At 34.3% G+C, this 18074-nt stretch overlaps 1 protein-coding gene across 9 annotated transcripts in view; it reads right to left on the bottom strand.

Annotated features, from left to right (window-relative positions):
* The window catches only part of BIRC6 (baculoviral IAP repeat containing 6), a 215943-nt gene that overhangs the window by 9791 nt on the left and 188078 nt on the right, over positions 1–18074 (bottom strand). For 8 of the 9 annotated variants that reach the window (XM_010829827.1, XM_010829820.1, XM_010829819.1 and 5 more), the window contains 5 exons: positions 12711–12856; positions 11965–12075; positions 9690–9907; positions 7718–7879; positions 5640–5717 (listed from right to left, as the gene is read on the bottom strand). In XM_010829827.1, the coding sequence (XP_010828129.1) occupies positions 5640–5717; positions 7718–7879; positions 9690–9907; positions 11965–12075; positions 12711–12856 (715 nt within the window). Of the gene's footprint in view, positions 1–5639; positions 5718–7717; positions 7880–9689; positions 9908–11964; positions 12076–12710; positions 12857–15489; positions 15663–18074 lie in introns of those variants that run through there. The other variant, XR_824319.1, reaches the window with a different exon arrangement.

Genomic DNA, 18074 nt, shown 5'->3' with positions numbered 1-18074 from the left:
CGAGTCCGTGATGCCATCCAGCCATCTCATCCTCTGTTGTCCCCTTCTCCTCCTGCCCCCAATCCCTCCCAGCATCAGAGTCTTTTCCAATGAGTCAATTCTTCGCATGAGGTGGCCAAAGTACTGGAGTTTCAGCTTTAGTATCAGTCCTTCCAAAGAACACCCAGGGCTGATCTCCTTTAGAATGGACTGGTTGGATCTCCTTGCAGTCCAAGGGACTCTCAAGAGTCTTCTCCAATACGACAGTTCAAAAGCATCAATTCTTCGGCGCTCAGCTTTCTTCACAGTCCAACTCTCACATCCATACATGACTACTGGGAAAACCATAGCCTTGACTAGATGGACCTTTGTTGGCAAAGTAATGTCTCTGCTTTTGAATATGCTATCTAGGTTGGTCATAACTTTCCTTCTAAGGAGTAAGCGTCTTTTAATTTCATGTCTGCAATCAGCATCTGCAGTGATTTTGGAGCCCAAAAAAATAAAGTCTGACACTATTTCCTCATCTATTTGCCATGAAGTGATGGGACCAGATGCCATAATCTTAGTTTTCTGAAACTAAGAAAAACTTAGTTTTACCCATATTTTAACTTATGGGTATGCAAACAGGAGTCAGCATGAGCTCCATTTTGATCAACAAAACTTAAGAGCTTCCTGGATTAAACCAAGAAGTAGACAAACCCAAAAAATCCCAATATTCATCATAGCTATATCTGGTAAAGTGCTTTCTCAGAATGAGTCATTAATTAGCAGAACAACATCTACTAGATACCATATTATGTACATAAATTATACTAAAGTTAATGTAATAATAAACAATATATTTTCATTCCATAGTGTAAGTTCACTGATTTTTAGTCAGTCCTCTGATATTTTCATGAAGAGTTAAAAAAAAAAAAAAAACTTTTATTCATAGGCTGCATTTACTGTCCCTCTCCTCTTTAGCTTTATGTTAGTATCCACAAAATTGCATTATAACTTATTCAGAGGCTGACTAAATCAAGAATCATATAAGTGCTTCCTTTCATTAACTGTGTCAAGCAAAAATTTTAACCTTGCTGTAACATCTGCTATTAGGCCATCAACCAGTCAGCAATCTTGTCTTCTATCAATGCCTTTATTTTCCAATTATATCATGTCAGAAGATTTAATTCTTTGACTTAGTCTGTTACATTAAAAAAAATTATTATAGATATTTCAAACAGCAAAGTACAGACTATACAATCCAAAATATTAATCTGTAACAAGAAACTATAGTATACGAAATAACATATTTAGGATAATAGAAAGAAACAAGTCTTAGTTAAAATGCTTTAGGTTTTCAGAATAGCAAGTACCCTCCTCTATGGAAAATTATGCTGCTACTGGGTAGGACTATAATCAACGGGTGATTTCCAGAACTTTCAATTTTAAGAAAAATGTTAGGATTTATACATTATCATATTATACAAAGGTTTATGAATGGTTGATTATGTGACATTAAGTATGTTTACTCTTGCACGACATCTTTATTAACATCCAACTGTAACAAATTATTTATAAGACATTAATATACATTTTAGATATATTATAGCAACATTAAAAACCAATCACATAAGCAAATGTAAAATTTGGTGTTATTGACAAAATGCAGTAATTCTTGATGATAGTTCTAATGAATGATATGACTTTTGACCTTAAATTATGCAAATAATCAAGACTATTACCAGGTTACTGCTGAATATGAGACCTATGACATAACACTACAAAATTTTATATTTTTACACAAATAAATATTCTTTTAAGAATCTCATTACAAAGAAACTAAGCAATTCTAATACTGTTTGTCACTGTTCCAAATATTTTGGAAATCTTTTAAATTGCATATAACCTTCAGAAGTTTTTGTGGATGATTTTTAATCTGGCAAAAGTACTTTTAACTTATGGGTACAAACAAAAGAGTAAAACAGTAATTGTGGGTCCCAAAATCTAAATAAAAAGAAATTACTTTTTCCTTAGGCTCTGTAGTCTGCTTCTGAAGAAAGTTTCTAACAGAGAACAAGGGGCAAGGCATTTCTGCCTAGAAGCATTTATTTCTAGTTTATAAAGCAGTATCACACACATAAAAAAACCCTACAAACCAATGTTTCTTAGAAATATGGGTACAAAAAACCTCAAGCAAAATGCTAGCAAACTGGGACTTTCCCTGGCAGTTCAGTGCTTAGGACCTGCGCCTTCAATGCCTGGGTTGAGGTTCAATACCTGGTAGGGGATCTAAGATCCCACAAGCTGCCTGACACAGAGAGAAAAGGAAAAAAAACTAGTGAATCGAATCCAATTACATACAAAATTAAAAGACGCTTGCTCCTTGGAAGGAAAGTTATGACCAACCTAGACAGCTTATTAAAAAGCAGAGACATTACTTTGTCAACAAAGATCCGTCTAGTCAAGGCTGTGGTTTTTCCGGTGGTCATGTATGGATGTGAGAGTTGGACTATAAAGAAAGCTGAGCACCGAAGAATTGATGTTTTTGAACTGTGGTGTTGGAGAAGACTCTTGAGAGTCCCTTGGACTGCAAGGAGATCCAACCAGTCCATCCTAAAGGAGATCAGTCCTGGGTGTTTCATTGGAAGGACTGATGTTGAAGCTGAAACTCCAATACTTTGTCCACCTGATGTGGAGAGCTGACTCCTTGGAAAAGACGCTGATGCTGGGAAAGATTGAGGGCAGGAGGAGAAGGGGACAACAGAGGCTGAGATGGTTGGATGGCAACACCGACTCAATGGACATGGGTTTGGGTAGACTCCGGGAGTTGGTGATGGACAGGGAGGCCTGGCGTGCTGCGGTTCATGGGGTCGCAGAGTCGGACACAACTGAGCAACTGAACTGAACTGAACTTACAAAAAGAATCACACATGATGACCAACTAACTAAGCTTTATCCCAGGAAAGCAAGATTGATTCATTAAAAAGAAAAAAAAAATACATCATTTAATAGAATAAAAAATAAAAATAACAAAATCATTTCAAAAGATACAAAAGAAGCATTTGACAAAATCCAGCATCTGTTCATGATAAAAATACTCAAGGCAATAGGAGTAGAAGGGAATGTCCTCAACATGATGAAGGAAATTTATGAAAAACCCACAGCTATGATCACACTCAATGGGCAAAGACTGAAAGTTCCCCTAAGGTCTGGAGAAGACAAGGCTATTCACTCTTGTCACAAAAAATGTATAGCCTCTCTTGCTCTTGCTCAAGTCAATTTTGTCACAGATCTGGAAATCAATATTTAGCAAGCCATCTAAAGTATAGGGAAAGTGATATAATAATGGTATTATCCATTAAACGGAAATAATGAAAGTGAAAGTTAGTAAAAAATGGAGAAATAGTTCCATTATATAAGAGCGCAAAAGATTATTACACAGCAATTAGAAATTATAAAAATATAAGCTAGAAAGATGGATATGCTCTAATGTTAAATGAACACAGAGGTACACAAATAATTATCTACTATGTTAATTATAACCATGTGAACTATGTATATGACAAAAAGCCCTAAAGGGAAAACACAGAAGAGATACTAATTTATGTGAGGGTAGCAAGTTTCCAAAGTTGTAAAATTTAAATGCTTCCAAGTAAGCTTCGTTATCTCCCAGGATTTTCGGTATATATTTGACATACAGGCAATAAAAAAGTTAAAAGGAAATACAATTTTTTCCTTTTCTTTTAGGCCATGTCCCATGGCCTGTGTGACTGTAGTCCCCCAGCCAGGGATGGAACCTGTGCTACCAGCACTGCAACTATAATGTTAACCTCTGGACTGCCAGGGAAGTCCCAGCAAATACAATTTTAGACTAAAAAAACCTGAAGATTAATTGTAAATTTATTTTTTGAAACTACATAAACTCAACAAAAAATTGATTCCAATTCTCAGGTATAAGTCTAATTTACTTCATGAAAAATAGGCTATGTCTTAGTTTCCTTTCAGAGTAAATTTGTCATAAAAACAGCTTCTGTTGACAAGAGTAACATACATGTAGGAAAATATTTTAAAGTTTTTGAACATATTACTTTTTATCTTTTTTAACTGAAGTTCTGTTGATTTACTATGTTGTGTTAGTTTCTGGTATACAGCAAAAGTGAATATATATATTCACTTTCATATTCTTTCCCATTACAGGTTACTACAAGATAATGAATACAGATCCCTGCACTGTACAGTGGGAGCCTGGTGCTTAGCTATTTTATATATAGTAGTTTGTAGCTGCTAATCCCAAACTCCTAATTTATACCTCCCCCTACATAATCACTTCTAAAATGAAGAAGAGGTACCTGGAGAAATATTTTATTAACTTTAGTTACTTTGAATGAATCATGTAATCTCTTTTTTTCTTGGATCTCCGAATTAGCAAAAGGAAAAAAGCTTATATTACAGTGCCATTTCTTTAATTCATGGGAACGCTGCAAGGTCTTTTCAGAACATCTAAAAGAGTCACATCCTAGAGAATGATCTTTCCTATCTCTTTCACTGAATACAAAATAAGAATTAGGAAAGAATCCTTTCAAGGTAGGTCAACTTTAATAAGCTTACCTGGGGATAATTTATGGTTGTCTTTCTTAAAATAAACACTAAACTGTAAATGTGGAGTTCATTATGTAGCAACAGCAGTTTGTTTCTGTTACCTTAAGGACCAAGCAACACAGTTAATTCCTATCATTAATATGTCTGTCTTTTTGTGGGAATTCTGAACTATTAAGATGAAGCACTGGCCAAAAAAGATTTGATCGGATAGTTTTAATATAGAACATTTTATTTTATGTAGTCCAATGGCTTGTGAAAGTTAACTTAAAAAATTTCAAGGCTATGAAATACATGTGTTAAGTGCTCTGCAAAATAAGAATGGCAAATCTCAAAATTTATGAATTCCTGGACAGTACTTCTAAATCTCAGATGAGTTCCATTATTAACTAGATTATAAAAGAATCATATCATGGGTGGAGAGATATGTAATACTGCTGCTGCTTCTGCTAAGTCGCTTCAGTCGTGTCCGACTCTGTGCGACCCCAGAGACGGCAGCCCACCAGGCTCCCCCATCCCTGGGATTCTCCAGGCAAGAACACTGGAGTGGGCTTCCATTTCCTTCTCCAATGCATGAAAGTGAAAAGTGAAAGTGAAGTCGCTCAGCCGTGTCTGACTCTTTGCGACCCCATGGACTGCAGCCCACCAGGCTCCTCCGTCCAAGGGATTTTCCAGGCAAGAGTACTGGAGTGGGGTGCCATTGCCTTCTCCTACATAATACTAGTAGTTATTAAATTCTACTCACCTGAGTTTGAACCAGTAGGGACTGACTGGGAGATGGGAGAGGCTAATCTAACTTATCTGATCCTGTTGCACCTGAGTGTACTTTAAGGCAAGTCAGGGATTTTTTTAACAGGGAATTTTGACAAAAAGAAATTTTTAATGTCTTAAGAATCTCAACTCCAAATGAGATATAATTCCATTGTACTAATTGCTTACCTATAAGCTATTTCATATGTACTTTCTATCAATCTGCATTTTTATTTTTTATGATTTGTTTATTCTTGGTCACTAAAACAAAAGTTCTTAAACATATATGGTTCTTTATTTTCTAAGTGAAACTGTAAGAGAAATTTGTTTACTTGCAAAAAGCTTGAGGTCTGAGGATTCCACTTCTCTTCTGGTCTTCCATGCCATGTATTTAAGATGCTTAAACAAACCTGAGAAAGAAGGGGGGAAAGTTATAAACAGAGTTGAAAGGAGTGCTTTTTAAAAGTAAACACCCAGAATTAGGAATAAAATTGAAATGTTATTATGTCCAAGTATCTGAGTTTTATGGCCCCCAACAAAACCCTAAGGTTAGGTCTGTTAAAACAAATTTTTATCTTCAGATGTGATCTAAATTTATGTGGCATTACAATTTCTTCATTAGTGAAAAATGAATTAGCAGCTATTATAGACTAATACAAGCAACATATGTTTTTAATGAAGACTCTTTTCCAAACATCATCATCAACAACAAAATTCTTGGTGAGGAAAAGTGGTATTATTTTATATTTAAGAAAATCTCTTTAAAAATTTTGAAATGGGATATAGCTTAATAAAAAAGATATTGACTTAAATCTGCCTCTACATTCCATTTGTTGTAATATATTGTTTTGGTTGAAATGCATGACTAAAATCTGGTCTCACACAAGCATGAAGTAGGAAAAGGGAGGACCCTGCAGATGCCTTGACATGATCCTGAGGATCCCCAGAGTGCCTCAGAACAAACTTGAAGACACTAGTCACTTGTTCACTCATAGAGCAAGAATGAACTCAAAGCATCCGCCAAACACAGGCCAACATTTACTCGAGGAGAAAGAGAACCTGGGACATGTTATCTGTACTTGTAAACTAACAATTTTATGTAATGGGCAACAAATTTGCCCATTTAAAGCAGTCTTTAAAAAAGCAGCTTTTATTGGTATTTCCTTGGTATTTTCTCAATGCTCTGTGAGAATAACAATGCAAAATACATTAATTCATTTAGTAAATTCACTAATAATTTTAAAGGATGTGCATATGAACAGCTTTGTGAATTATCATTTAAAGCACCATCAGACATATCACACCACCTGGAATCTTAAGTCCTTAACCTGTTACCTATACTAGTAATTCTTAAGGAAGTATTAATAATTTCTTAAATAATTCTTAACATTTACATTTAAACTTTATTAAGTTCCAATCTCTCCCTTGAATAAAGTCAACATTGCTATTTCATCTACTTTGCTCAGTTATAATAGACTTGTTCTTTGCTTTCTCAAAGTAAGGTCGACCTCCGGTTAAGTATACTATAATAAAACCAGAAAATGAATCCCAACTTTGTGATTTGAGCATATGGTGAATACAAAATGATAAATTGTAAGCACAGATCTGAGATAAGCTGCACCTTTTAAAAACAGGAAGGCAAAACCAGGGGAAAACTTGGGCCATCTCTAATAAACCGGATCAACTTCACACATCTGCTGTTCTCACAGCAGCAAAGACGTTGTCTGCTTGTGAAGTTGAGAAGTTTCTTCTGACCTTTGAGTAATTTTGAAACATTGAATACACTCAGTATAGAATTTACTACCGAAATTTCATCAAATCAAAGTTCCTTTGACAAGTGATTGTTCTTTTAAATCTCATTTTTAAGGTTTATTGTCATATGAAATGATTTTTATTATACCTCATTTATATTTTTATTATGCATTTTTGGGGGGCAGGGATAGGAATCAATTTTTCTATTTATAAGAAAATATAAAAAATTTTAACACAAATCAGACTTAATGGTATGTATCAGAAAACATGGATAGTATCTTTAGGCACTTGTGAAAAGGTACCTGGAACCAACAATACAGCAAGTAAAGAAAGGTGAGTGGCAAACACAGACGCCTGGCACTACTGTTTTCTGAGTGGGGACAGCACTCAACTGACCAAGGCTGTGCTGAGCAAGTCAGTCCCTCACAGTAACTCCTGAAAACTGTGAGTGGTTTGTAAGTAACACCATTGTGTTTCTGCCCTCAGGTTCTTCCTCTCTCAATCCTGAGGCTGATTTTTGATTACAGGGAACAGAAACATGAAGAAACTCATGTATTTTGAAAAGAAGGTAAGTAAAACAAAATTTCAGTTCAAATTACAAAGAACCTTTGGGTTACAATACTTTGGCATTAAAAACAAAGGACTTCAATTACATTACCTTGCCATCATTATAAAGGTTTGGATTGAATCGCACACTATGACCACCAGTCGTCTCTAGATTCACAAGAGGGGGTGAACTGGGATAATCTTGAGGAAAATATACATCAAACTCAAAGCAGCCATTTGCATAAGGAGTGTCCGCAGGACCAGTTATCAGGACCTAGTATGCACATACGAATACAAAAGCCTATGTTACTATTTTTCAACACTGTTGTTGAAAAAAACAACGCAAAATAATAATCTTCTTACATCCTATATACATCTCAATCAAAATGTGCTAAAAATAAAGTAAAAGTTAAAAACATACACAGGAATAGGAAGCGGTTTTAAATTACGATTAAAGTGATTTTGTTTTGGTGAAAACAGGCTTTTAAAAGAGAAATGCCCAACTGCCAACAGGAAAGCTTACCCAACAGCAAATACCTTTTAAAATATTAAGTTACGTTTTTTTCTAAGCGCTTTCCTTCATGATCTCTACCGTACTGTCAACAATTTGAGACTCTAATACATCATTACTATCTCAAAGGTATAAGAGTACCTTTCTGTTTCAAATTGTCAAGTTAATGTTTTAAGAAATAACTTACTTTTAAATATTATCTTCTGGGATAATGAGACAAATAGGTAACACAAATAAAATTCTCATGTAACAACTAATGACCAAAAGGTTCTGAGAGAAGAGCAGGTGTGCCTTAGGGCTATGTGCGTGTGTGTATGCACACTGCGTGCTCAGTCGTGTCTGACTCTTTGAACCCCATGGACTGTAGCCTGCCAGGTTCCTCCGTCCATGGAAATTTTCCAGGGAAGAATATGGAGTGGGCTGCCATTTCCTCCTCCAGGGGATCTGCCCGATCCAGGGACTGAATCCACATCTCCTGCATTGGCAGGCAGATTCTTTACACTGTGCCACTTGGGAAGCCTTCCCTTAGGGTTATTGGTAGTCCAAAAACCCCAACAGTGACTATCAGGATTATTCAATGAATTATATTTGAATCAATAGATATTCAGTGTACAAGACGCAAGCAGCAAAGCCTCGGGTCCTGAACTGCTATGCATGGAGGCAAGTGGTACTACAGTCTCATCAATTTAAACTCAGATTTATGTTTTGTGGATTCAACTTGGGATTCTTTATGTTAGGTGCAGTATAATAACAAAGTCACAAGTCTGAATTTATGTGGGCCACTTAGAGATAAAATACTTCCCTAGGCAATCATCTAATAATTGGCTCTACTGTTTGTAACAAGGGAATGTGTGGTCAATAAGCAAGGTCTGTGAAATTTCTACTGAAAAATTATCCAAAAGAGCAAAACAAAAAAGCAAGCAAACAAAAAGCTTTCCTCAAATCAATGGATCAATAGTTTCAGCTGTGTATCTAAGGAAGACTGACTATTTAATCCATTAGTTAAATGATGTAAAGAAAGGTTCCTCCCACCCCAGGGATCAAAGCTTTGAAAGTTACTTGCTGCAGCATCTCTTGGAATCTGAGGCCAGATCACCACAGTATTAAAACATAAAGCTGCATGTTTTATTTATTATTGTACTACCCCTGCTTACATCATAGATGACATGAATCTGTAAATACATTACATTACATTACCTAGGGAAAAAAAAACCTGAAGACTGATAGTATAAAACCTGAGAGAAATATTTTGGATTATAAGGAAGAAATCCTGTGACTTTTTTTCTACTGATCAGCATTAAATCCTTTGATAATATGCTCTAAAACTATGACAGGCTATATACAGCCTTTGTTTGGGGTAGGTATTTCTAGATCTTTTGTTTTTGAATGGTACTTGCTACTCTCATTCACATACTCTGAACATTAGAAAAAGACTTCCTTCATTGATATCCAAAACAGTCAACAGAATTTTTATTCAATGTATTAAAACTTCATGCTATTTCTAGTGGTATTTTATATGAATATCTGAGTAACTGGATTAGTCAGAGAAGTAAGAAAACGGTTGTTCTTCCACCTTCATGATGTCAAGCCGCTCCTCGTCACAGCGCACAAACACACTGGAGGACGAGGACAGAGGCAGTGAGGTGGACAGCGTCACGGCTTCCTGTGCAAGGCGGCGGGCTCTGGCAGCACTGTTGGCATCGTTTGCATTTTTCACCTGAGACATGTAGTGGTAGTTTACTTTAAAGCCCAACTTCCCATCTTCATCTTCAGAAACCATCTCAAATGTATCTAAAACAAGAAAAAGGAAAAAAAAAAAAAAACACTGAAAAAAAAAAGAGAACCAGAATGGAGGATAGCTGTTATAATAACAAAAATCACAAATAAAGAAATCACTAACCCTTCTTCACCCAAAATGGAGAGACTGCAATGTGAAAGAAGGGCAAACTTATCAGTGTTTATGTAATACCTACATACATGTGTTAATGCTGCTAGATGGACAGAATATATCATGGAGACAAAGGCAGAAATGATTTTTAATTTGCAGTTTGGACATGTAGGTAGATTATATTAAGTATTTAAATGATATGTAGTAGATAAATTTATTCTTAAAATGAATGATATATTTTTTTGCCAAAATAATTCAAAATATGAAATACTGTAAAGTATTTCATTATATTTCATTTTTAAAAGAGAATAAAACTTTATATATTTGCACTGATTTGGAATCAGAAAACAGAAGTGACAAGCTGCAGTTTACTTCTGTATTACTTTTGAAATTAAATTAACAAGATAAAAGAGGATTATTAGGAAAATCTCCTAAATACTCTGACAGAATACAAATAATGGGCTAATTCTTTACAATATATTTAGGTAGAGTTGGAAGGACTTAAAGTTATTCTTTACTTATAAGCTAAATCCATATAGAACAGAAAGAAAAAATTATCTCTAATTCAGATTAACCCTAATTCACCAAAGGACTAAAACAAAGATGCTTAAATAACTTATAACACTAAATTAAAACTACCTACAAATGCTAGGGCAAATACAAAGAAACAATGGCAACTTTTGATCTTGTCTACATACAATTTTAAATATCTAGAAAAACATTAAAACTACATTTTAATTACCATTAATGCAATAAATTTTACCAAGAAGTGCAAGGTCCTAGGCTTGGTTCTTTGGGGTAAATAATAAATAGGAAAATATATCTGCCTTCAAGAAGCTTATAGCCTACAAAAAAGGAGAACCTATACAGTGTTCTACAAATATACTATGTCTCAGCAAGACTTCTGAATAGTTTCAATTAGCAAATATGTAAACCAGAGCTATTCATCTGCCCAACTCAACTGCTTTTCACATAATACAGGGAAAAATTTCCTCTGAGTTTTATAAACAGCAATTCACCAGATACACATATGGCCTATTGCTATGCCTGAAGGAAATTTTTACGTCATATATTTACATTTAGACTTAAAGTCATGTCCAACTGGTAGAGTTTATGATTTTAAAAGATATGAGGGAAGCCTCCTAGCGACTAACATTAATCAATGCTTATGCCCTGTGACTCTGACAGTATGACATAAATCTACATTTTTGGGGGAAACTCCTACTTTACTGTTCTTTTTAATATCGTCAATGTCCTTTGGGTTGGTTCTCAAGAAAGATAAAGAAGGACATATAATAACAGTTAAAAGTGGTTATTAAAACTTGAAGTCTAGTGTTTGTTTATAGACCAGCATGTTATGAAGGGTACTTAAGTGATCTTTTCATCTGTCCTTACTTGCCAAGAGTTTTGTAATGGGAAAGGCTACAAGAGAACTATGCATAACTACCTTTTCTAAAAGTAAATCCCATGGAACTCTAAAAAGGTTTAAAAGTTACAGACTTAGCTCCAAGTCCCAAGTTTTGGCTTTCTTCAGGCAAGGATATAGAGACACAGAGAGGTAAAGAACAAAAACCACTTTCTGCCTGTTTGCTAGACATTTGGCTTTGTTTTTTCCCCCCTAGGTTTCTACTGAATCATGATTCCCAAACATATCTGTAAGTACAGCTATAAATTCAGAGACAGAAAGATGATAAAAATTTTTGCATGTGTTCTTGTCTGGAAAATCCTATGGACAGAGGAACCTGGAAGGCTACAGTCCATGGGGTCACGAAAAAGTTGGACATGACTTAGTGACTAAACAATAACAACAATATATGTGCATACATACATATATAGAGTATATGAATAATTCATGGTAAAAGCAAGTTTGAAATTCTAATTTTACTAGAACATATTTCAATAGCACCATTATAAACTATGAATCGAGATCAGAAAAATGAAGAGTATGATTTCAACTTACCAAACTGTAATTTCTTCATGACAGCCACATATTTTTCTTCAAGTGATTTCAATACTGATAAAGGTTTGGGTTTCATAGCCACCTTCTTTGAATATTCACCTAGTTTTTTTTCTGTTGTTTAATATTTCAAGATAAATTAAATAAGTATATATTTTGAAGAGTAGAACAAAAAAACACTGTATACTTCTAGAGATCAAATTTTGAATGCCAAAAAAATTACCAAATTCTTCATAATTACCTTCCTATTATCTCATTTTAAAATTAAAAGCTTTCTATTTCATACGAAATACGGCTAAAAATCTTATCAACTTTAAAGCTTAAATTCTTAAAATGCTAAAAAGATTTTATCCATTCATGCAAAAGTCACAGAAATGAAGCAATAGATGATGCAGAATCACTTATATATTCCATTATTAATACGTGAAAATGCCAATTTTAATTTAATGTACTATTTGGTATCTAATACAACTGCATTTTTCAATTTCATAACTTTCAATGGGAAGAAAAGAGAAATTATATTGCATGTTGTCAGCCTACTAACAGTCTTAGATACCATATGCAGCAGAGATTAATATTTTAAAATTAGAGACTATTCATAATTAGCTTGAAAACCTGACACAGCAGAATCTTTAGGTAAATAACTTTATGGAAAACCATTAACAGAGGGAAGAGAATGCAGTTTTCAGTAAGTAAATAAAACATCTTTGTATCAAAAGAAATGTAGCAGAAAGGGACTAGTTCTGTACCTTGATTTGCTTGCCGCAAACTGGTAGTGGCTGCATAAACGATCTCAGCAGTCTTCTGAATGTCTGGCACCAAAAGAGTAAGGCCTTCCGGCTCTTGATCAGATGCATCTGGTTTTACTCCTGTTTTAACATTTTCCCTTTTAGATCTGAAAAAGTTTTTTTAATATGGAAAGAAAGGCAAGGAAAATTAAGATTTTAGTCTTGAAAAATAAATACTTCCATAAGTAACAGTGGTTAAAACTCGACAAGATATTGTGCATTTCATTCAACATACACACGGTATATACCAGGAGTGGTTCACATTAGACTCATTTTGAAGTCAGAGGATGATGCCTAGCACTATAACTGAAGTTTCGGGTAGGCTGTCTCTTCGTAGGCAAAAACAGACACAAGTTTAACACTGTAGAAACATCATACTATAAAAGACCCTGTTACTGGTTATGTCCTTTAATTAATATCTTTACAAACACATTTACTGAAACTATATACCTAGAAGTAGAGACATGACTTCTGTATCTAAAAGTAACAGATCCCCTGTTTTCTAAGACCTGGAAACCAAAGATCCATAGGTAGTTTTTCATTTTAATACTATCTGTATTTCACTTAAGAGTATATTAATTTCCATGATGGGGGGAGAAATATTCCAGAATAAACTGTAGGTTCACTACTGGGTAATTCAATTCATATGTGCTCCTATACAATGAATCTTTCTTTAAACACTAAGTTTTAGAGCATAATCATTTAAAAGATATCCTTCTGTTGCTCCCTAATCAGGGTCTAATATATACTCAAATTTTCTAGAAGAATGCTGTAGTATTTTATTAACAAGGTTCACTAAAAAACAGCAACTAAATCAATTTCCTTTTTCTTTCAACTCTCAGAATATTTTATTCAACTCATCATTACACCACTACTTAGATACTAAAAATCTACATCTTTGTTAATTACTTAAATAAATTAAAACTATAATCACATATAAATAAATGTATTTAAAATATTTATGCTAAGGTATGATCTAGACTATGTATCACTTATTTTTATAGGTTGTACACCTACTAACAAAAGGATGTGGCTATTGTATTAAAATAACATTTAACAAAGTGGGCATGGAGCCTTAAAGAACTTCAAAAAAGATTAACAGAAGGTAGAAGAGTCCTTAACGAAATAATATTAAGCAATCTATGTCCAAATGAACTGTTCTTTATCACAAAGACAAAAATCTGTTCAGAAGCAATTCTGTGCTTAACTTTAGGTAGATAATAAGATATAAATTAAGAGGAGCCACTGAGGTGGATAACAAAGGTAAATGGGTTTAGTGTCATGTATGAGTTCGGAACTGATCTCCACACTGTGTGAAAAAACTAGTATCCACAGCTACTTTATCCACAAGGTATATACTATCTCACCTGGCAAGATGATCTGGCTTAAGAACCATAATGCGTCACTGGTTTATTGCCTTTTCTCCTGTGTTCTCTTCCTGTTCTCTTCCCTCCCTGATGTATAGGAGTCACAGAGAACACATGGTCAACTAACTCTCCTTTGCTACTCAGAAACTGCTTGGTAGAGTTGGATATATTATGTATCGTTTTCGTCATCAACTTCTGTGTGTAAATGTGTATATGATCATGTATGTTAGCATATATATATATATATATAAGGAGAATACAGTGAATGAATGTTTTAAGAGTGAAATAGACATTTTACTGCTAGAGTTAAATAAGATACTGCATCTTACAGCTATGAAGTAAAGCTGCAACTACAGATTAATAATGAGTCCAAAAATTTTTTAAATAAAATGATTCTGGTAGACAAGCTCAAATAGTTTCTCAACTTCTGCATTTATCAATAGCTGTTCACAATCTGTGTGAAACACTGAGCGTCAAGAAAAGCACATAAGCTGATTGGCAGGACCCCCTCTGAATTTACACAGACTTTCTTTCTCTTCAACTGTAAACGATGCTTTTCCTGGGGCCTAAAAAATTCTTAAGTAGAAGGGCCACTGAACAATATGAAAACAATAGTCAGTAGTTCGAGAAAACATAAGAGTTGTGGTTATTGATATAATAAAATAAAGATGGTTTCCTAAATCTATCATCAGTCAGTCCATCCATTAGACTCTCAATAAAGATTTCACTTAAAGAAATGCATCTTGACAAGCAGAGAAGGAAGATTACAGGAGTGAAGCTCATTTTTCCAGAATTAAGGTACTTTCTCCTTGAAGAAACAAGAACCTCTGGCATGGAGAGTAAACTGCATCAATGCAATTTAGAGCAAGTTACCCTTGGAAAACTGATTCTAAATTTCAAGCCCTATTCATAAATACCAATTACCTAACTCTAGTTTTTAAAAGATTAGTAGGAAAAATCTCTATTTTTAAAATAGTACAAATAGGATGAAAATTTGGACAATATTTTAAAAATAGTGCAAAAGACCACAGAAGTCTTAAAAATAATATTTTTTACACCAAATGCATGAAAGAAATAATCATATACATCATAAAGATAAAGGCTGAATCATAAAGCAGACACAGTTAGACCTTTACTGTAGGTTCTAACGAAATTTTTTTTTTTTATATGGAAAGTCTTTTTGACAAAAATATACAGGAGAAAAAGAATAAACTTCAAAAGGTGAATATATGAAGAACACAAACTACCTGCCTAACGATCACTACAACTAGTCATCGTCTGACATTAAACTACAGACAGTAGTTTCTTTTCTATAAAAGTTGCAGGTTACTGTCAACCCATATGTAGGCCCAGCTCATGAAAAAAGGCCATACCTTAGCTCACATCCTGAAGTCTGTGTGAAAAGCTATTTGAGTTCAAGGCACCTAGCTGGAAGTAGGTCTCTGAGACTGACAATGGATCCAACATGGTAAAAGCAATCAGCGACGGCCGCTACCATGGTATCCGCTGCTTTGTGCATACGTTGAATCTGGTTGTGATCACTGCCCTGAAGAAATACGAGGAATCAACTGAAGTTTCTACTATTGCAAGAATTATCTGCAAACATTTTCCACTATGCTGTGAATTCCAACTAAACAGCTAAGAAATTAAGCAAATTTTGGCTCTGTGACATATAGTCTACACTAGGATGTGAGCAGAATGGGCAAATCTTTCTTGTGAAAACAAAAAAAATAACCCCCAAAACTCATCATTCAGTTATATTGGACTGCCTCCGCAAATACTACTACCCAAATTAAGCTAGATATATGTAAGGCTACAAAATATCAGAATTATGTTCTCTTATAATGTATGAAATGAAAACAGCTTAATATAGCTATTTTCTTGGTTGAACATCGGGAAAGACCATTTCAATCCCCTGCACTTCTAATTCTGAAGTCACAACTATCACACTGTTGAAATAAACATTTAAAAAGCAGAGTCACACTGAAGAAGTAATCAGGACACCATATGCTGAAATGTCCAGATTCAAAAGTATTAAGAATTAGCATCTCAGAGGAAGATTCAAAAACTACAAGAGAATAAAACTTCTACATTTACCTTAAAACAATGTGTTGTATCATAGTCCACAGTTCTAAAATCCTTTGCCAAAAATTATAGTTTAAAGTAAATAAATAAAAGTAAGCAGAAAGTTTTTTTTAAAATATTATGTGGAGAATTATTTGCTTCTTATGTCTACAGACAACATGAAAATAATTTTTGAAATGCACCACTAAACTTGATAAAGACCTTTGTAAGATGACTGCTTTCCATACATTTTTTAAATCTTAGTTTTTAATTCTAGGTTCCCTTTTATTTCTAAATTCTTTCCAAATGGAAGTAATAGTTTTAGGTTTCATTGGAAGTAGAAAATAAAATCTTCCTTAACTAAAGCATAAATAAGCAGTAGGAGAGAAGGGACTATTTAAAACAGGGGTATGAGCAGCCTTTGAAAATAAAACCTTGACTTCTAGATTAGATAAAAATATAATAAATTTTAGGTCAGACTAAACATCACAGGACAAATCATGATACTGTGTGCTGCTGTGATAATAATGCGCATCACCAGGGCACAATCCAACTGAGCCTAAGAAGGGACACTAAAATGTGTTGGCACTGTTGTCTCCATCACCGAGGAAAAAAGGCTGATGAACCGCTCTAAGTTTAATCACTAAAAGAAACTTAAATATGGTTGCAACAAATGCTTTTTGGCTAAGAAATCAGGTCTTTTTTATTTTGTAGGTAGGTTTGACAGAGGAAAAAGAAGACACAGGAAATGCTTTTCGCACAAAAACAAAAGTAGGAGGACTGGAACTGAAATTTCTCAATCAAAGCATTAGAGAACTAACTTAAAGGAATTAAAATTAGTTTGATGCCTTCTAAGAAGTAAATCAGTTAACTGTGGATAAAAAGGAATTGGGGATTTCTACCAGAGAATTCAGTTCTTTTAAAACAAATGAATGACCTTTGCCCTAGAAGACACTTTGGAAAGCCAAGAGAATCAAAGCTGCTTACTTTCATGCTGTTAAAGAGAAGTTCAATGTCAAGAACACCTCACATTCAACACAGAGTCATTTGTGTCACATTCTTATTAGCAATTAAGATTATTTGACTGACTATTCTTATTCTTGTTCTCACTCATGCTCAAACTGAGTCTTTTGTTTTATGCTACTGTTCGGTTAGTTAGGCCTGAGGAGGAACAAAAGCTTTGACAGAAAACAGCAAAATTCTGGAAAACAATTATTTTCAATAAAAAATAAATTAATAAAAAAAGATTATTTGACTGACAAAGTCTTTTTTCAAATTTTTGGTGAAACTGTTAAATACTAAATATACAAAATATGATTATTTGCCTACTGGAGTATAGCAGGAAAAGTCTGTATAGCAGGAAAAGTCTGTACATGTCAAGGACAAAATATTTTCCTTTGCTCCTGCTCCAAGGGGGCTATGAAGTGTCATACTTATTCAAAAGTGAAACCAGATAACTATGGCTATACTATGACTTCATTTTGAGATAACAAAGGTTGCAATGGCTATGTTAAGATTTAAAGTATTACATAACTCATATGTAATGTATTAGAAGTCATATGCCACAAATCCCTTTATTAACGGAGGTAACAGAATTGCTTTCAAGTTTTTTCTTTTTTAAGAATCTAAAGAGTAAAGACATATTAACATAGTAACAAAATTTAGGAGGTGGAAAATAGGATGTGTTGGAGGGTAGGAAGAGGTTTCTTTCACAACAGAGAAAACGATTTTTTACAATATTTATTTATTTATTTATGGCTGCACTGGGTCTTTATCGTTGTATGTGGGCTTTCTCTAGTTGTGGCGATCGGGGGCCACTCGCTCATTGCGGTTGGATTCTCCTGTTGCCCAGGCTCCAGAACGCAGGCTCAGCACTTGTGGGACACAGGTGTAG

This window comes from Bison bison, unplaced genomic scaffold (assembly GCF_000754665.1).
Source record: "Bison bison bison isolate TAMUID 2011002044 unplaced genomic scaffold, Bison_UMD1.0 scf7180017864508, whole genome shotgun sequence".
NCBI lineage: Eukaryota > Metazoa > Chordata > Mammalia > Artiodactyla > Bovidae > Bison > Bison bison.
This window is presented reverse-complemented; position numbering and strand designations above follow the sequence as displayed.